The sequence below is a fragment of the Petromyzon marinus genome, chromosome 72 (genome assembly GCF_048934315.1).
Source record: "Petromyzon marinus isolate PM22_M1 ecotype Great Lakes invasive population chromosome 72, UKy_Petmar_22M1.pri1.0, whole genome shotgun sequence".
Classification (NCBI taxonomy): Eukaryota; Metazoa; Chordata; class Hyperoartia; order Petromyzontiformes; family Petromyzontidae; genus Petromyzon; species Petromyzon marinus.
In genome coordinates this window covers 8173075-8194769 of record NC_133738.1, presented here as the reverse complement: position 1 = coordinate 8194769, position 21695 = coordinate 8173075, and the positions used below count along the sequence as shown (strand labels likewise).

The following is a 21695-nucleotide window of genomic DNA, read 5'->3' as shown; positions in this document are numbered from 1 at the left end:
GAAAGATCTGGACAAAATCCCATTGTTGACCTCCTACGGCAGGCAAGGCTGCGTTGGGCTGGGCCATGTAGCCCGCATGCCCAGCCACCGCATGCCTAAACAGCTTTTGTTCCGCCGGATCGAGGGGGCTAAACGGGCGTGGCACGGGCTAGAGAAGAGATGGAGTGATGTGGTACAGGACGATGCGGAGCTGAGTGGACTTGCCGATGACTGGTACCAACGGTGTCAAGATCGGCCTCTGTGGAGGAGCCTCGTGAAGGACGCTACTGGCCAGTTGGAGGCAGTCTCCCTCGAACAACAACAGAGGGCGGAGGAGCGACGCTCAGAACAACGGACCGCCAGGTGACTAAAGCACAGCAAGTTAGCATGATAGAGGGCACAGGTGGTGCATCAGCCAGTCATCTCAGTCAGCCGACACGTGGCACCTGGGTCTGCCCCATGATCTCCTGCCAGCGGGCGTTCGACACTTCACGTGGCCTCAAGGTGCACATAGCCTGTCACAAGTGTCGTTGTGACATCAACGCCACTTTGTGGTGAATGGCGGTTGTTGTTGTGTGTATGTACATGTTTGTGTGTGCTTAAGTCCGTGTGTGTGTGTGTGGCTCTATGTGCGTGTGTGAGTCGATGTGTCTTTGTGTGCGAGTCTATGTGTGTCAGTCGATGTGTGTACGCCAATGTGTGTATGTGTATGACAGTCCATGTGTGTAAGTCCATGTGTCTCTTAGTCGATATGTGTGTCTTTGTAAGTCCATATGTGTGTGTAAATCCATGTGTGTGTGTCTAAAGTCGATGTCTGTCTTTGTGAGTCCATATGTGTGTGTGTGTGTGCGTGTAAGTCGATGTGTTTCTATGTGTGTGGGTCCATGTCTGTACGTGTAAGTCGATGTGTGTGTCTGCCTTTTTCGCGCTTGCCAGGGATTTGGCTCTCAAACGGTGGGGTTGATGTCGAAAAAAAATTGGCAGCCAGCACTCCCTAAGCCCCGCGGTGGGAATAGGCTATTCCTTTTTCACGTCCGTCACTTTAAATTAGTTAAATTAGCGATTTTGTGGAATTTTGTTATATTAATTATTTACTGCATGCCACCGGCCATACCAACTCACGCCAATTGGGTTGGGGGGGGCGGACCCTACCAAGTGATGCATGTTCGGACGAGCTCACTGTACTGACAGCCTTTCATGTTGACTGTATTCTGCTTTTTCTGCTGCTGCCCGTATTGCCAGCTTTTTATGTCAACTGTAGCAATACTTACGTCATTGAGTCGGCGTACTGGCAGTCTATAATCTAGACTGTAGCCTGCTTCTCAACTTACCTCTGCGTACTGCTGCTCTTTAACTTACACTTATTTCTGCGTATTTCTTCAATGCATTTCTATTGTTTCTATTGCTCATGTCACGCTATTTACTCATACATAGTACTGCGATACTGATAGCTGTGCCATCATCGGGGATTGCTGTGCACCTCGACGTCTGTGTGTGAGTCGATGTGTGTGTGTTTGAGTCCATATGTGTGTACGTGGAGGTCCATGCGTGTGTTTCAGTCCATGTGTGTGTGTCTGTCTTTTTCGAACGGACAACACCCGATGTGTGTGTCAGTCCAAGTGTGCGTCAGTCCAAGTGTGCGTGTCAGTCCATTTGTGTGCGTATCAGTCGCTGTGTGTGTGTTAGTCCACATGTGTGTGTAAGTCCATACATGTGTGTGTGTCACTCTGTGTGTGTGTGTGTAAGCCAATGCGTGTGTGTGAGTCAATATGTGTGTGTTAATCCATGTGTGTGTATCTAAAGTAGATGTCTGTGTGTGAGAGTCCATATGTATGTGTGTAGGGCAATGTGTGTGTCAGTCTATATATGTGTGTGTGTGAGTCTATGTGTGTGTTTAAGTCGATGTGTGTGCGTGGGTCTGTGTGTGTGTAAGTCCATGTGTGTGTGTCTTAGTCGATATGTGTGTGTGTAAGTACATATGTGTGTTTACATCAATGTGTGTGAGTCCATGTGTTTGTGTGTGTGAGTCGATGTGTCTGTGTAACTCCATGTGTGTGTGTCTAAAGTCGATGTCTGTCTGTGCGAGTCTAAATGTGTGTGTGTGCATCTAAGTGGATGTGTTTCTATGTGTGTGGATTCATGTCTGTGTATAAGTCGATGTGTGTGTCTGTATTTTTCGCCCGGGCAACGCCGGATACTTACCGCTAGTATGTATATATATATATTTCTATGCTGACTTACATTGTGTGGATATTACTGTTTTCTGTCTGCAGTGGTCAGTCGTTTCAGAAACGAAACGACATGTCTCTGACCGCGTTCGTGAACACAAGGCAGATCTGAAACACGGTAGGACCAATACCTCTGCCATTGCTGATCATTGTTTTAACGCTGTGGGCTCACATGAAATGGATTTTTCCAAGACGGAGATACTCTGCAAACTTACCGGCTATTATCAGAGATTTGTTCATGAAGCCATCCAGATATATAAACACAGACACAACTTAAACCGAGAGGATGGGTACAAGCTGAGCAAAAATTGGAAGGACGTTATTAATCAAGTAAAGTCTTAACTGACTAACGTTTCCATCCTACCTGCCTATGTCAGCTGTTATTTCCGACTCTCTGAGTACATCACCGGATTAAATATCTGTGAGGCGGCCCAGCCACAGGAGGATCCCCGCCACCTCCGGTTGCATGGGACCGTCTCACATTGACATGCTAATCTCTCACATTTGTCTAAATTCCTTCTCTAGCTCCGCCCACTTAACCTTGGGTTGTGCCCACCAAAATCCTTTATAAACTCTTGTTGCAGCAGCTCTTCTATATCAGCAGTTCTCCTGTTGTATCTGTTCCACCTGATGACGGTCGCTTGTGTTGCGATCAAAACGTCGTGATTTATTTTATTTTATACCTACGTGACTTTACGGAAAGAACCAAAGAGTATATATTTCTTCAATAGCCAGATGCAACTGAAATTCTGTACGTAGAGTTATGGCTTATCATTGATATTAAATCTACTAGGGCCTCCAGGCATTATACTGACCAATTTCCTGCTATGCCAGGCCAAGATTTGATCGTCAATAGTAGCAAATGCCTTTTGACAGCCTGTGTGTTGAATGGGGGGTGATTTTTTATATTTCTCGTTAATGTTTGAGTGTTCTTGTCTATGCAACAGGTGAATATCACGTGTGACTGTATATATATGCATTTCTATGCTTCTATGCTGACATACATTGTGTGGATTTTTCTGTTTTCTGTCTGCAGCTGCCAGTTCCTCTTCCACTTTAGTGTACAGAATTGGTCAGATGGAGCGAAGACAATCAGCGGGAGAGAAACTATTCAAGTGCACTGTGTGTGGGAAGGCGTTTGCACATGCATCAATTCTTCAGGTCCACCAGAGAACACACACGGGAGAGAAACCCTTCAAGTGCACTGTGTGTGAGAAGGCATTTGCAATATCATCACACCTTAAAACACACCAGAGAATACACACAGGAGAAACACCCTTCAAGTGCACTGTGTGTGGGAAGGCCTTTGCTCAGTCATCACATCTTAAAAGACACCAAAGAATACACACAGGAGAAACACCCTTCAAGTGCACTGTGTGTGAGAAGGCATTTGCACATTCATCACATCTTAAAACACACCAGAGAATACACACAGGAGAAACACCCTTCAAGTGCACTGTGTGTGGGAAGGCTTTTGCACATTCATCACATCTTAAAACACACCAGAGAATACACACAGGAGAAACACCCTTCAAGTGCACTGTGTGTGGGAATGCGTTCGCACATTCATCACATCTTAAAACACACCAGAGAATACACACAGGAGAAACACCCTTCAAGTGCACTGTGTGTGGGAAGGCGTTTGCACATTCATCACATCTTAAAAGACACCAGAGAATACACACAGGAGAAACACCCTTCAAGTGCACTGTGTGTGGGAAGGCGTTTGCACAGTCATCACATCTTAAAACACACGAGAGAATACACACAGGAGAAACACCCTTCATGTGCACTGTGTGTGGGAAGGCGTTTGCATGGTCATCAATTCTTCAGGGCCACCAGAGAACACACACGGGAGAGAAACCCTTCAAGTGCACTGTGTGTGGGAAGGCGTTTGCAGAGTTATCACATCTTAAAACACACCAGAGAATACACACAGGAGAAACACCCTTCAAGTGCACTGTTTGTGGGAAGGCATTTGCACAATCATCACACCTTAAAACACACCAGAGAATACACACAGGAGAGAAACCCTTCAAGTGCACTGTGTGTGGGAAGGTGTTTGCAGAGTCATCACATCTTAAAACACACCAGAGAACACACACAGGAGAAACTCCCTTCAAGTGCACTGTGTGTGGGAAGGCATTTGGACATTCATCACACCTTAAAACACACCAGAGAATACACACAGGAGAAACACCCTTCAAGTGCACTGTGTGTGGGAAGGCGTTTGCACAGTCATCATATCTTAAAAAACACCAGCGAACACACACAGAAGATAAACCCTTAAAGTACACTGTGTATGGGAAGGGTTTTCGACAGTTAGGGGATCGAAACAAGCATCAAACCATTCATCAGGAAATTAATCTGATATCAGCTTGTGAAATTCAAAGTGCTGCAATGAGTCCATCCCTCATTAAACAAGAACCAGAAAACCATTTGAGATATGACACGTGGCCTGGAGTGAAGGCAAAATGTCAAGAAGTGAAAATGAAATTTGAATCGGTGAAGGTGAAGAGCGAAGAAGTGATGGTAAAGAGTGAAGTGATAGTGAAATGTGAGAATGAAGATTCAACTCCAAAATCCGACCTTCACATCGATCGAGGCAGCGTGAAGCTGGAGGAAACTGTGGACTCTGAGGCAGAGCAAGGCAACTCCCAGCAGTTTGTGGATGTGGAGGTGTGGGTGGATTTTTTAGGCAAAACTTGATTCAAATGGAGACCAAGTAGATGTGTATCATTGAGCTTAGGATAAAGAAGTTCCATTTCATTCACAGGCCTTTCCCATAATAGAGGTTTTTTTTGGGTTAGATCGCGCAAATATATAAATATGTCGTTAAAACCCGCCACCACCCGACAATGCCAACTAGTAAGGGTTGTCATGTAAACAGAACGTGCCAATTCGTCACTAGTACAGCACACCGGTGAGTTGGAGAGCCAACCCACAACATTTATAATCTTGAGTACGACGTTTCGCCAGTCATTACAAGTAGCTTCATCAGGCGACAGCCAGATTTGTACCTTTCCCATTACAAGGGTTTCACCTCCAAGTAGTCAATAGAGGCAGAATGAAGCTGGAGGAGGCTGTAGACTGAGAGAGAGTGAAATGAAACCCAGCAGTTTGTGGAGGAGGACTTTTTGGAGGATGCAGAGTAGGAGCAGCCAGCATATGTGGACTTGAAGGTTGGGTAGATCTGTAAGCAGGAGCTGGAGACATAAAAGCTCCACAGCATTCAACGTGTTATAATAATATTTAGATTAATAATTGCCGCTTGCATAAATATTTTATTTCTTTCTCACTGTGTGTAGCCAATCTTGCTGATCAAAGGTGAAATGCTTCTGCAACTAAAAGCGGCTTGTTTCATATTTCATCTCAATCATTCGATGGCTAGCCCAAGTGGGAGTTGTCCCTTTGTGGTACAAGGTGACTCAGTACCGACCTGCACGTTGACATGAGTCTACCAGTAGGGTGGAGCGATTATTGATGTGTAACCACAGTGGGTTTATTTGTGGCTAATCTTTCGACAATCGGACAAATTTTGACCCTGACACCATGAATGTTGAACATCCACTGTTATGTTGATGGTGCATATTTTTGGTCAATATTGCTGCAGTAATCATGAGGGCTGCCGGACAGATGTGAACTGTGAACCTCTTATCAAATATCAACCGTGCTATCACTTGGCTTCTCTCATTATAAGAATGCATGCAGGTGTAGGCATCCATTCAGAGATCAGTGTCCAGTAAATCCGATGTAATGTGAGGCAGTATACTTCAATGCAATTATTCAATGTTGGCGGTGTATCTCTTGATCATTTCGAATTCTAATTTTGACACGTGTAGTGTTCACCAACGCGGAGGCACACACTCTGGACTGGGAGGCAACACTTTTATTTAACAACTTCCCTCGCGGGTAACACTGAGGCGATGTGGCTAACTATGTGAGTAGCGAGTTAACTCTAGATGAAGACTCAGAGACGACGAGATGCGGGACCCAGGCTTAATTCCACAGACAAGCCAAGCTCTCTTTCGGTACTGCCCCTTTATGCTCCTGAGCGTGGCCTGGCTCCGCCTTCGGGCACGCCCCCTTCGAGACCTTTCTCGTAGGTTCTCGGCCGAGCATCACGTGCCCTCCTGGGTTCACTCGGGCCACCACCAGGACCACGCCCCCTAGGGCTGGCTGACATGCCGTACCCACTCTGGTCCAGACGCACAGCTGCACTCCTGTAACAGCAGCTGGCGCTAACATCCTATTGACACCATTTACATCACTACATCACCCCCCCCCCCCCTTCTAAAACACAGCCGCCCCAGCTAATCACTATACCCTTAACAACAGCAACAACAAAGAACAAAATAATAAGCCTCCCAAAATTTTCTTTGTAACAATAACAAAAAACCCAATGACAACAAAGCAAGCAGCAACCATCGCCCAGACAACATGTACATCAACGGAGGAGTACCCAAAAACATTTTCTTTTTTTCCGCTAACACATGACCAACACAACCCCCAGACAATGTACACCACCCAACACCCGTAAGCATGTGATCCTGCGTGTGTGTGTGATCGTGTATGCGATCTCCAACGGCGTAGGGATAAATAAGACGGGGGAAGGGTCATTTCAACGGGTGGACTTGAAGAAGGGCCAACGGGTGCAGCCTCTCCCGGGAAGAAGAACAAATGGAAGAAGCAGGAATGGGTGACAGCTGCTTCACTCTCCTCCACGTCCGGTCGGCACAACCGGCAACTCCAAGGGTACCAGGTGCTGGGATCTTGTGGGCGGAAAACCCGAAAACCCCTGAGGCACGACTTCCGCAGACACGCCCCAGCTCGTCGGACTCATCAGCCACCCAGCCCTTGGGTAGTGGGGTTGACGGGATCCTGCCCAGTGGGGAAAATAAATAAAACGGTTTCAAACGTGACGGATGCACAACAAACGCGGCGATCGGACTGGGTCTACACAAACCCATTTACACAACATGAACGTCAGGTCTCATGCCACCGTGCAACCATCCTGTCAAGCAGGTGATGATAGGGCGAGGTCTGAACCTTATAAGTGCCCATCCAAGCACATCTTCAGTACTATTTGGACATCTTCCAACATCCTGGGTCAAAGAAGTCATGCTCCAAGTTCGACCCATCTACTGGCTCAAGGAATTCGCTCTTCAAGGTTGAGCCATGTACTGGTTCAAGGAAGTTGCGCTTCAAGGTCGAGTCAGTATGCAGCGCACCAAAGTGCAGAAATGAGTTTGGCGGGAATCCCGGCCTGCTCGTGAACAAAATGGCGGCCACACGCGTGAGCGGCATCTCAGCGGGTTCCCCCGTGCACCTAACACATCGACCGACACACATCCACTCCGCACACACACACACAACGACTCACACACATGGACACATAGACTCGCGCACACACATAGACTCAGACATGCACATCGACTCACACGCACACATGGACTTAGACACATTTTAAAATTTACTAACTTAATTTTTAAATATTGTCTACACACACACCACGCACACACATTCACTAACACACATTCACTAACACACACATCGACTGACACATCGACTCACGCACACACACACATCGACTTACGCAGACTGACACATCGACTCGCGCGCGCGCACACACATCGACTTATACACACACGGACGTACACACATCGTCACAGACACGCACATTGACTCACGCACACAAGGACTTAGAAACACATTATTTTAATATTTACCAACTTAATTTGGAAATATTAGTTGTCTCCACATATTATTTTCATATTTCCAAACTGATTTTTTTAAATATTAGTTTTCTTTCTACGTGAGTTTAGTGAACGAAGCAAGAAAATAGTACTTATTTAACTTTGCCGTGGTGAGGCCTAGTCCCGTGCAGAGACCCCTGGCCGAGGTGCCCAGCCGGCCGAGGTGGCACCTTGGCAAGCTGGGGGCTGGGCCGCTACCCCCCCCCCCCCCCGCTACCATCCCCCCACCTGTGCTACAATACTATCTAAGCACGATAATATTAGTATCTACCGACCCTATAGACTACTATATTGGGGTGGGGAACATGACACTTTGATGAATTTACCTCAGCGTTGTGTGTATTTTTTTGCATTTAGAACGCGAATGAGAAATCCCCCCCCCTCTCCACCGATGACGCGTGTGCGTTGCTAGGAGCAACCCCGGGCAGCTTTAGTGCTCACGGAGCGGTGTGAAAAATTAATCAAATAATAAAATTACACTCAGTTGTTAATTTAACTACTTTATAGTTGACGGATGGGAAAACGGAATACCACTGGCTCACCATGGGGCTTATGGCGTTATGCCTGGCTACTTTTTCTAAACGTAAACCCCACGGTTTGCGAGCTAAATCCTTCGCAAGTGTGCGTCAACAGACAGACAGATGGACAGATAACATGACGTTTATAGGTACGATACAAGGGAAAACACTGAAATGTTACAAAAAGGAAATATTTTCTCCACAACGCTAATTATGTTGTGTTATCTTACCTAATAAACGTGTTTTTTTGTCTGCCTGTCTGCGTACGCCTATCCTCTTAACGCTTTTAACTGACAAACTGTTGGGTTTATGTTTCAACAAAGAACACATTCAAGAAACTAAGCCCCCGGATGAAAACTCGCTATTTGTTTTTGCCCTTGGTCCAATGTAAAATAATAAAATCACACTTTGTAACAATGTACGCTGATCATAATGATAACTTTGAGCATGTGCCAAAGCACGCATCTGCGCATGCATAGAAACGCCAACTCGCTGTTGCCCATAGCAATACAAACAAGCTTTCTGAGCAGTGACAGGAGGGAGGTTCTCCGCGTTAAAATTGGCAAAAAAAATAAAGCACAGTTACTCCTGCACAAGCACACACTGAGGTAAATCCTGAACAGTGTGATGTCCTCTTCTCCCCCCAGCCACCTCAGTGTGCATTTACTACAATTGTAGATACTACTAGAGTGAGTAGATACTACTATAGTCAGTAGATACTACTGTAGGCAGTAGATACTACTATAGAGTCGGTAGATACTACTATAGAGTCAGTAGTTACTACTATAGTCAGTAGATACTATTATATTCACTAGATAAGACTAGAGTCAGAAGATACGCCTGTAGAGTCTCTAGATACTAATTCTATTGTATGTAGGGTGTGTAGGTATATTTGTGTCTGCAAAATAAATAAAATGGGTAGGGGGGGGGGGGTTCGAAAACATTTGGAAACCTTGAGATCAACTTTTTACCCCCCCCCCCCCCCCCCCACTTTCTATAACTTTTTAATTCAGAACTTCAGAAAGGCTGTTATAATTTTGTTGATGGACAAATGTACAAACGGAACGCCGGGCTTTTGTAATAGCTTAGTACAGGGTGTTTTAAAATGATGGACCCGATTTGAAATCGCTATATCTCTGCAACCACGAACCGCCCATGAATGAAACTCTTACCACTTGAAAGGGCAGGGTATAGAGTATCAAATGATTACCGCTAGATGCCTCTCCCAGCGCACAAACAGCCCCTAGCCTCAGTCATTCGCAAGACACACTGCCTCAACGTTGGATAGGATGCACGGGACCCCAAGACTTGGCGCCTCACTCTTGGCACCCAAGACCCCAGACATCACACCCTGCGATTTTTTCTTCTGGGGATACGTCAAAGATCGTGTTTTTGTGCAACTTTTAGCGACTAATCTGGATGACCTCAAAACCAATCACGGCAGCAGTAACTTCAGTGGGAGAAGACACTTGGAGAGGCGTTTGGGACGAATTCAACTATCGTCTCGATGTTGTCCATACAGCAGGTGGAGGGCACATAGAGCATTTATAAAATGGTTAGTAAAACTTGATAACTCATTAAACCGTTTGTAACTTTTAGTGTAATTGTAACATGTTACCATCGTGAAATATACTGCTTTGAAATTGGGTCCATCTTTTAGAACACCCTGTGTTTGTGTATATCAGTTTAACACGTAGGCTTTCGTGACCAATATCCATAATAGTTTTTTTGGGTTAGATCGCATAAATATGGAAATGTGTCGTTAAAACCCGCCACCACCCGACAGCCAATTAGTAAGGGTTGTCATGTAAACAGAACATGCCAATTCGTCAATAGTACAGCACACCGGTGTGTTGGAGAGCCAAGCCACAACATTTACAATATTGAGTCCGACGTTTCGCCAGGAATTACAACTAGCTTTATCAGGCGACAGCCAGATTTATGGAGAAGTCTAGTTGTTTCATTCCTTATTTAGTGACATGACGTCACTACTGTGTCGGGACTGTACGAGAGTAGTGACATGATGTCACTACTGTGTTGGCTCTGTGTACTGTAGGCGGGGTATCACGGAGGTCGCGACAGGCCGTGACACTCTGCGTGAACCCAACTGGACACATGACCGGACAAAGGGGGGCTAGGGGCCCCAGGGGGGAGCTTGGTGGTAAGGAGCCCGGACCTTCCCGAAGGATCGGGAAGGGGGGCGTGGCCGAGGGCGGGGCCGGCCACGCCGCATCAGTTATAAGCGGGGTGTGAAGAGAGAGCTGAGCTGTTCAACCCCGGGATGAAGACGCCATCAAGGGTCCTTCAGTCTCTGATCTTTGTGACCAGGCAGCCTGTTAACCTGCCCTGGTCACGTTTTGTAGTAACCACCCCCCAAGTGTTAGGAATGGTGGTCACCAGCTTATGTATAGTGTTCAAGGTGGTTGTTACGTGTTAATAAATAGTGTTGCCTCCAAGTTGAGTGTGCGCCTCAATCGAACCCATTACACTTATATAGAGGCGTAGATATGGTGACCACGCTTCTGCGCTCTTCCGCAAAGTGGGGGAGGGGGGCGGTGGAAGATTACTGAGTCAATGTACATTATTTATGTGCATTATGCGAGCTCTTTGATTAGATAGCTACCGCCTTAGTGCGGCGTGGAAGCAAATCATCCAATACATTATCTAAATGCATGTCTATAAAGGGCAGAATACTTCAGTAGGGATTACCGTTGGTACGGCTATTTTAATACACAATAGACAGGACGGACAAGATCAAAGGGTTCACAATGCACATGCATAATGAATGTTGACTCAGTAATCCCCCCCACCCACTTTGCGCAAGAGCGCAGAAGTGTAGTCACCACATCTACGCCTCAATATAAGGAACAGAACCGGTGGACTTTTCTACGAATCTGTCTGTCGCCTGATGAAGCTAGTTGTAAATACTGGCGAAACATCGTACTTAGATTGTAAATGTTGTGGATTGGCTATCTAAAACACTGGTTCTGTACTAGTGACGAATCGTCATGCTCTGTTTACTTGACAACCCTTTCTAGTTGGCTGTGTCGGGTGGTGGCGGGTTTTAATGACATTTATATATTTACGTGATCTAACCCAAAAAATATCGAGGGGCCATGGGTTGACTGACTGAGATGACAGGCAGATACATGAGCCTGACCCCTACTGTGGCAACTCACCGACTTACCCACTCACTGACAGATGTACCACTTTTGCTCACCACTGTGCCACCTAACTGCATTTTATCTACCCAGTTCTCAGTTGTGAGCGTCGCTTTTCCACCCTACACTTTTTGCTGGAGGGCGACTGCCTCTAAGAGCCAAGGAGTGTTCTTTAGAAACCTCCTTCATAGAAGCCGATCTTTACACCTCTGGTACCAGTCATCGGCAAATCCACTCAGCTCTACATCCTCTGACACATCAGCCCACCTCTTCTCTAGCCTGTACCATACCCGTTTAGCTCCTCCATTAAACAGTGCTTGCCAATGCGGAGGCTGGGCATGCGGACTACGTGACCTAGGCGAAGCAGCCTCGATGGGGATGGTGTCCAGCCATCACAAGGATTTGAGAGCTTCTAACATTGCAATCCAGTCTGGTTAAACCAAAGGATCGAGGGCAACAATTTCATCTACCCGTGACACCTGGATGGACAGCAGCGGAGGACAACAGGATCTCGCCAGCGGCTTGTGCCGGGCACATTGCACGCAGCCTTTCAGTAGATCCTCAACGTCAGAGGCCATGGCCGGCCAATAAAAATCCAGTTTAAACGTGGCCAGCGTCTTCTGCACCCCGAGGTGCAACAGCCGTTTATGCACAGCCCACACAACTTTGCCCCGCAGGGCGGTAGGGACAACAATAGCATAACGGTGCAATCCTCCATCCCAATACATGAGCAATCTTCCCCGCTGCACAAACGAGTTAACATCTCGTGGTGTCGTACCATCGGCGGTCACCCTGACACACCAGCGCAACTTAAGGAGGGACTAATCCTCTGCCTGTTGACGACCCCATACCTCAGTCCAGACCCAAAGTAGCATCACGCGCAACGGGGATGTCGCCCGTCCCCCCCCCCCATCGCGCTTGTGGCAGACAATGAATGGGGGAGGGGGAGGTCAATCCGCACAGCCGACAACGACCCGAACCAGAAAAACACGCGCACTCCCCGGGCGCTAGCAATCACGATAGGGCATCGGCGTTCGTATGGCGAGAACCCTTACGATACGTGACATTGAATGAAAAATCCTGCAGGATTTCAGGCCAGCGCGATAATTGACCAGAGGGCTGGTCCACACACAACACGTACTGGAGCGCCGCGTGATCTGAGCGCACTTCGAAGCCCATACAAATACGACCGATATTGCTGCAGAAACACGACAATGGCCATCTGCGCTACCACGTAATGCAGTACCGCTGCTCTACTGGGGACATCACCCTGCTGCCATATGCAACCACGTGCTCCACGCCATTTACGACTTACTGGTCCGTGTCCAAAATGAATGGCAATGAAAGTCGGGATAACGCAGGGGAGGGGCATTAACAAACCCATCATGAATAGAGCGGAACGCAGCCTCCTCCACCTCCCCCCCAATGAAATTTTTGGCCCTTGGCCGTCAGGGCGTTGAGAGGTTTAGCTATGGACGCGAACTCCACAACAAACCGGCAATAAGAGGCGAAACTGATAAAACTGCGCACCTCGCTAGCCGAGGTGGAGGTCGGCCACGTCCGAACGCAAGCAGTTTTTTTGGGGTCCGTCGTGATACCCGGTTCACTGACTATGTGGCCCAAATGCTGATGAAATGTGCGGCCAAAAACGATTACGTTATCTAAGTAGATCAGGCATGAATTACACTGGAGGCCCGCCAAAACCAATTCCATCAGCCTTTGAAAAGTGGCAGGCGCAGAATGGAGCCCCATCGGAAGCCGGTTAAACTCAAATAGCCCTTGGGGTGTCCGAAAAGCCATCTTGGGCCTGGAGGCCTCGTCAAGCGGCAACTGCCAAAAACCAGACAAAAGGTCGAGGGTTGAAAAGAACCGCGCGCCCACTAGAGCATCCAATGAATCGTCCATGCGAGGCAGGGGGTAGGCATCTGCAACCGAAACTTTGTTAAGTTTTCGGAAATCAACACAGAAACGCAGACTGCCATCATGCTTCTTAATAAGGTCGGAGTCCCCCATGGACTGGTGGACGGCGAAATGATATCCGCAGCCAACATTTCATCCACCGTCGCACGAACATGGTCCTTTTCAGCCGGACTCAGGCGGTAAGGATTCTGCCGAATGGGGGGCAGCATTTCCTGTGTCAATATGGTGGCTCAACAGAGACGTCCGACCGATATCAAATTTAGACTTACTAAAAATATCTGAAAATTCCCGTAGGAGTGCTCTCAGCCTCCCCATTTGGCCCGCGGACAAATCGCCGCATTCCGAAGAAATATACTCCGTCCCGACGGCAACTCCAAACAGCCCTGGTCGATACGAATTTTCAGGGGCATCTTGCCGAGAAAATCAATCCCCAGCAAGCATGGGACAGCCAGGGCCGTGGAAACCAATACATGGCTGGACAATTGGACATTCGCAATGAGCAACGCAATGGAGATTCGACCAATAATCCCCAATGATCTGCCGTTATCGGCGAAACACGGAGCATCCACCGGCTCCAAAACCTGACACCGGGGGGGCAAAATGTTATACATTAGCTCGGAGATAATGGTCGAAGACGCGGTATCCACAAGCATGTGCACCTCAACCCCCTCAACGAACCCAAGCACGGCCGACGATCCCGCCGTCGCCGCGACCACGTGACCTGCCAGCTCCGACCACTGGTCTGGTCGGAGCAGGCGTGTGTCGCGAACACGGCCCAACTCCCCCCGAACCTGCGCACGACCCCGCCGCAACTCGGACCCCCCCGATGAATGAAGGGAACCCCAGGGCCGAGTGTGAAGTGTGCAGTGACTCGCCTTAGGAGGTATGGAGTCGTAGGAAGGCGGACGTCCCAGGGCCCCCGGTTGAGGAACCCGGCAGCCCACCTGGACATGTCCCGGCAGGCCGCAGTTGAGCAGGAGACCCGTCCGTCGCTGGAACGGGACGAAGCAGACCTCACCCACCGCCGGTCGTCCCACCGCCGATCTCCGTCACCCCGACGATTGGCGCCCCGCTGATGCAGCGAGCACGCGGACGCAGGCTCTCCGTCCGCGCGACCCTCGGGCTCCGCAGAAGACGCGGAGCACGCCACCAACACCCTGTCATGCTGCAGGGTCTGCTGCGCCTGTATACACTTGACGATCTTGAGCGAAGACACCTACCCGCCTTCAGCGGGAAGCACCGTGCATAGATCCTTGGCGAGCTCCAACATTTTCTCGAGGACCAAGGTGTCAAGGCCATCGTGATCCATGCGCGGAAACGCGGCCTTTGCCAGCGCTAAAAGCGCACTCCTGTAAGCGAGGGCCGATTCACCATCACCTCTCCGCCTCACAGCAAACTTCTGATGGGTGTTCAGCGGAGGCTCAAAAGTGGCGGCCATCTGGCCTGCATTAGGGTGTGCCTGTCAGATGGTGGGATGGCGAGGAACGCCGCTAAAGCATCATCGTCATGGGCGGCGGGGAACACGTTCAGTGCGTCCGCTTCCGACCACCCCGCCACGTCGGCATTCGTCAGGAATCTTCTCTTAAATGCCACCCAATCGCCGTTGGTGGCAACAAATTCTTTAATGAAGGGCAGCCGACGGCGAAGCGATTGGATGTCGAATGACGAGGACGTCCCCGCTTCAAGCTTGGCGGGCTCCGTGCTTCCCGTCGTCGGCAAAATGTCACCCGCGAGCGCAGGCAGCGGCGATGGCGTTCCCGCCCTTTGCGAAATGGCAGCCGAGTCGCCCCGTCCGGATGGCTCCGCCACCCCCTCCTTCACCGTCGAGGGTAGGGACTGCATCTCGACGAGGATGGAGGACGCCACTAGGAGGAGGTCAGCGAGACGGCCATGCGCGTCCCTAACGAGCTCTTCAACAGAAGGCGAGGCACCCCAAGCCCCGACTGCTCCCTGCTCCACGGGCAGCATCTCCGCTTCGTCCTTGGCGGCTGTGGGCGGAATCAGCTCCTTGTCGTCTTCGTTGTCCAACGCTCGCACAGGAACTCTGCGACGTGTAGACATAACTCGTCTACCGCTAGCTACTGCTTAGCAAGTTGGCCACTTCCGACACCAGTTGCAGTGAGGACAACTGAGTCACAGACGTTAACTTGGGAGCAACACTATTTATTGTACATCAACACGTAACATAACACGGACTCCACGGACTCCACTCGGGTCTCGAATGCCCATCTAACCACGCTACGGCAGAACTAGACACGGTTCCCCATCCTGGTCCGGACTACAAGCTGGGTCCCGGACCACGTGACTAGAGGCTTCTTCTCCCCGACGTGGGATCTTCCAACACCAGCACGTGAAAAACTCCGAGCTCCTCACGGAGCCCTCATTTTATGCTCCCGGGTTGGGCTGGCTCCGCCCTTAGCCCCGTCCACCTTCCAGGCTCTCGAACTCTTTCTCGAAGGTTCCCGAGAGATCCTTTTGGCCACGTGACCACCCCATGGCTCCCGTCCACCGATGGCCCCCCTCCAGTATTATTCGGTCATGTGACGGCAGGTCAACCAGACTATCATGCCCCAAGGTAACCCTGGCTGGTTGACGCTTCCTCTCGCTCCCTCACCGGGAGCCCGCACCCCACACTGCTTACGATGCCTTTGCGCTAACCAGCGCTCACCCAACCACCGCTAGTGTTAGTATTGCATCCCGTAACACGGCTGACCATAATGACAACACATTACTGGCCATGACTTCGCAAGCCCCGGCACCATACAGTGACAAGCACAGTCACTACACCAATACCAAAATATAAGAATAGGTTTTTCCCCTTTTTTCTGGCAACAAAACTGAAACCTTTTTACGAGGAATCAAATCTGCATTAACCACAATACGTGTGGTCATAATGCAAACAAAAAACACACTCTGATAATTCTAGATTTGAAGCTTTCGTGACTGCAAGGATTCATACTCTTTGGTTTTATTCGGTAAAGTCACGTAGATAAAATAAAACAAAATGAAACAATTAAATCATGACGTTTCGGAGGCAACACAAACTTCCATCTTCAGGTGGAATAGGACACAGATATTCTTCTGTGACTTCCACCTGAGTACACTCTGATAATATATGTATTGTCCTTGAAACTGATTGGTCCACACCAGAGACAGCTTTCTTTTGAGCCTCGTTTCAAATGGTGTTAGACCAGAGGACGCCGAAAGTCGTACAGTTCAAAGACAATGTACTATAAGAGTAATGAGAGCTCGGGGTGAGCATCTACATCATGGAACCTCCTTTGCCAATACCAAAAGATAATACGTTTTTCCCCTTTTTTCTGAGAACAAAACTGAAACATTTTTACGAGGAATCATGTCTGTGTAGGAGTAATTGTCACTCACCATGCTACAGCCCTGCAGTTCCACTTACTGTCAATAGAGTGCAGAGGCGTTACCTCGCCAGGGCAAATGCCATGGGCCAGAAAGAGGCCAACGGCGGATCCTGGTAAACGGATCCTAGGACACATTCCCGGGGCCCCCGGGTGGGGGGGAACCGGGGGGATGATGTCACCTTCCAGAAGGTTCCAGAGGAAGGCATGGCTAGGGCGGAGCCGGCCACGAACAGGTATATAAGCCAGAGCTCAGAGAACTCTGGCTCAGTTATCTACACGCCGAAGACAGAAGACCGGGCTGGAGAATAGGACCCTGGACCCCAAGCTCTACAGTCTTTCTAAGGGCTGGAGCTCAGTGAGGCCAGTGGTCAAGGGAGAATAGGTCCCTGGCAGACAGGACCCTGGACCCCAAGCTCTACAGTCCTAAGGGCTGGAGCTCAGTGAGGCCAGTGGTCAGGACCCACGGACCAGGAGGTCGGGGTCAGTTAGCCTCCCCTAGGTCCTAGCCGGAGGACGATAGGGAACGGGTGACCAGAGTTAGGTCCCGTATAGTCCGGAGGTTATAGCGTCCAGGTATTGGGTGAAGGGAACGATATACCATTCATGCTAGGGACCCTGTAGTAAAAGACAATAAACGTGTGCCTCATAAAGAAGTTTATTCGTCATAATTCCAACACTACATCTGCATTAACCACAATACTTGTGGTGATAATGCAAAACCAAAAACACACTGATAATATATGCATTGTCCTTGAAACTGATTGGTCCACACCAGAGACAGCTTTTTTTAGCCTCGTCTCAAACGGTGTTAGATCAGAGGACGCCAAAAGGCATACAGCTCAAAGACAATGCACTGTAAGAAAGACATTTTTTATATTTACAGTGAGGGAAAAAAGTATTTGATCACCTGCTGATTTTGTACGTTTGCCCACTGACAAAGAAATGATCAGTCTATAATTTTAATGGTAGGTTTATTTGAACAGTGAGAGACAGAATAACAACAAAATCCAGAAAAACGCATGTCAAAAATGTTATAAGTTGATTTGCATTTTAATGAGGGAAATAAGTATTTGACTCCTCTGCAAATCATGACTTAGTACTTGGTGGCAAAACCCTTGCTGGCAATCACAGAGGTCAGACGTTTCTTGTAGTTGGCCACCAGGTTTGCACACATCTCAGGAGGGATTTTGTCCCACTCCTCTTTGCAGATCTTCTCCAAGTCATTAAGGTTTCGAGGCTGACGTTTGGCAACTCGAAACTTCAGCTCCCTCCACAAATTTTCTATGGGATTAAGGTCTGGAGATTTGCTAGGCCACTCCAGGACCTTAATGTGCTTCTTCTTGAGCCACTCCTTTGTTGCCTTGGCCGTGTGTTTTGGGTCATTGTCACGCTGGAATACCCATCCACGACCCATTTTCAATGCCCTGGCTGAGGGAAGGAGGTTCTCACCAAAGATTTGACGGTACATGGCCATCTTCCCTTTGATGCAGTGAAGTTGTCCTGTCCCCTTAGCAGAAAAACACCCCAAAGCCTAATGTTCCACCTCCATGTTTGACGGTGGGGATGGTGTTCTTGGGGTCATTAGGCAGCATTCCTTCTCCAAACACGGCGAGTTGAGTTGATGCCAAAGAGCTCCATTTTGGTCTCATCTGACCGCAACACTTTCACCCAGTTGTCCTCTGAATCATTCAGATGTTCATTGGCAAACTTCAGACGGGCATGTATATGTGCTTTCTTGAGTAGGGGGGCCTTGCGGGCGCTGCAGGATTTCAGTCCTTCACGGCATAGTGTGTTACCAATTGTTTTCTTGGTGACTATGGTCCCAGCTGCCTTGAGATCATTGACAAGATCCCCCCGTGTAGTTCTGGGTTGATTCCTCACCGTTCTCATGATCATTGCAACTCCACGAGGTGATATCTTGCATGGAGCCCCAGGCCGAGGGAGATTGACAGTTCTTTTGTGTTTCTTCCATTTGCGAATAATCGCACCAACTGTTGTCACCTTCTCACCAAGCTGCTTGGCAATGGTCTTGTAGCCCATTCCAGCCTTGTGTAAGTCTACAATCTTGTCCCTGACATCCTTGGAGAGCTCTTTGGTTTTGGCCATGGTGGAGAGTTTGGAATCTCATTGATTGATTGCTTCTGTGGACAGGTGTCATTTATACAGGTAACAAGCTGAGATTAGGAGCACTCCCTTTAAGAGTGTGCTCCTAATCTCAGCTCATTACCTGTATAAAAGACACCTGGGAGCCAGAAATCTTTCAGATTGAGAGGGGGTCAAAATACTTATTTCCCTCATTAAAATGCAGATCAATTTATCTCTCACTGTTCAAATAAACCTACCATTAAAATTATAGACTGATCATTTCTTTGTCAGTGGGCAAACGTACAAAATCAGCAGGGGATCAAATACTTTTGTCCCTCACTAAAAGTCTCTGCGCACGCGCTTGCGAGGGATTTGGCTCTCGAACGGTGGGTGTTTACAACGAAAAGAAATTGACAGCCAGCACGCCCTAAGCCCCGCGGTGGGAATAGACTATTCCTTTTTCACGTCCGTCACCTTTAAATTAGTTAAATTCGCCATTTAGTGGGATTTTGCTCTATTTATTTATTGCGCGACATCGAACGTACCAACTCACGCTAATTGCGTGGAGGGGGGGAGGCGGACCCTGCCAAGTGATGCACGTTCGGTCGAGCTCACGGAGGACATTTTCATTAACGCGTTTAACATGCAATAAATATACACACAACGCTGCCGCTATTTCTTCACAGTGTGATGTCCTCTTCGCCCCCCCCCCCAACACGATGCGTGCAGTTGCTGCTATAAAGTCCGTAGATATTAATATTATTACAGCGCTTAGATAGCATTATTGACGTATTATTTTTACTATCATTAAACAAATATTACAATAATATACGTTTGTGTGCACAAAACTAATTTTTCATTAATAGGTTGCTAAATATTCCCTTCTTTAGCTGTGCTTTTATGATGCTGCGACGGTCTACTGCTAGTCTGTGGTGTGGCCTGCTGCCTGCTGATTAATTAACGTCAGTGCACTCGCACTCTATTATCTACACTGCTAATTTCCCTTTTGACCATTATGAGTGTATGCCAGTCTATAATCTGTTGCCTGCTTATTTACCTCACTCAGTGTACTGCCAGCCTTTCATGTCGACTCTATCCTGCTTTTCAGCTGCTGCCCGTATTGCCAGCTTTTTATGTCGACTGTAGCAATACTTATGTCATTGAGTCGGCGTACTGGCAGTCTAGACTGTAGCCTGCTTCTCAACTTACCTCTGCGTACTGTTGCTCTTTAACTTTACACTTATTTTTGCGTATTTCTTCAATGCATTTATATTGTACCGATTGCTCACGTCACGCTATTTACTCATATGTAGCACTGCGATAGTGATAGCTGTGCCATCATCGGGGATTGCTGTGCACCTCGACTTCTGTTTATGAGTCGATGTGTGTGTGTTCGAGTCCATATGTGTGTGCGTGTAGGTCCATGCGTGTGTTTAAGTCCATGTGTGTGTGTCTTAGTCGATATGTGTGTGTGTGTAAGTACATGTGTGTGTACGTCAATCTGTGTGTGAGTCCACGTATGTCTGTGTGTGAGTCGATGTGTTTGTGTCAGTCGATGTGTCTGTGTAACTCAATGTGTGTGTCTGTCTTTTTCGCCCGGGCAACGCTGGATACTTACCGCTAGTGCAGTATAAAATATGAATTCCTGCAGTCACGAAAGCTTTAAGTCAAGACAGTCCATAGACTCAACACTACCAATAAACTAAATGCTTCCCATACACTCAACGCTGCCCATAGATTCAACACTGCCCATAGAGGATGTCGAGCTGAGTGGACTTGCCGATGACTGGTAACAGCAGTGTCAAGATGGACCTCTGTGGAGGAGGCTCGTGAAGGACACTACTGGGCAGTTGGAGGCAGTCGCCCTCCAACAACGGAGTGCAGAGGAGCGACGCTCACAACGAGCGGAGCACCGGGTGGCTAAAGCACAGCAAGTTGGCACAGTAGGGGGCACATCGGCCAGTCATCTCAGTCAACCCATGACACCTGGGTATGTCACGTGACCTCTTGCACGCGGGCGTTTGATATTTCACGTGGCCTTAGTATGGAACAAGCGCCACATAGTGACGAATTGCGGTTGTTGGTGCTGATACTGATGATGGTGTTGATGATTATGGTGGCGTTGATGACGATGGTGGTGGTGATGATGACGGGATTGATGATGATGCCAAGGATGTTGATGCTTATGATAGTGGTGTCACACACAGTATACACACAAGCGCAATAATGTTCACGTCCTTGTTGTTGTAGCTGAGCTTCCCCACCCAAAGGATCCCTGTGCAACAGAGGAAGAAATGTAAAAGGAATCTCACTTTACCACTCCACGTGACGTCATCGTCGCGAGACGCCAGGGGGTGTGTACCCTGCTAGTGACGTCATGTCACGAGTAAAATCATAATATGGGCAAAGCCACGCCCAATCACTCAATGTCAGCGCATGACTCATTAACAATGTTTTCAATGTGAGGGGGTAAACTCGCTAGTGACGTCATGTCATCTCTCCTGCCTCGCGTTTTAGCGTGACGTCACGAAATCCCGGAAAGCTACTCGCCACACTCAACTGAGATCCGAGGTGAGAAGTTCACATCGTGAGGGTCGTGGTTTTTGTTTATGTATGTGTAGCCTCGCTTCTTCTATTGTTCTCCTCGGGATCTCAATTGAGTGTAGCAGCGAGT

General features: G+C 48.4%; 1 protein-coding gene across 4 annotated transcripts in view; it reads left to right on the top strand.

The window, feature by feature from the left end:
• LOC116957340 (uncharacterized) overlaps positions 1-10937 on the top strand; it is a 39853-nt gene extending 28916 nt beyond the window's left edge. For 3 of the 4 annotated variants that reach the window (XM_076055788.1, XM_076055785.1, XM_076055786.1), the window contains 3 exons: positions 179-342; positions 2253-2325; positions 3244-10937. In XM_076055788.1, the coding sequence (XP_075911903.1) occupies positions 3285-4916 (1632 nt within the window). In that variant the 5' untranslated portion in view covers positions 179-342; positions 2253-2325; positions 3244-3284 and the 3' untranslated portion in view covers positions 4917-10937. The remainder of the gene's footprint in view (positions 1-178; positions 343-2252; positions 2326-3243) is intronic. The other variant, XM_076055787.1, reaches the window with a different exon arrangement.
• Positions 10938-21695: the final 10758 nt, after the last annotated feature.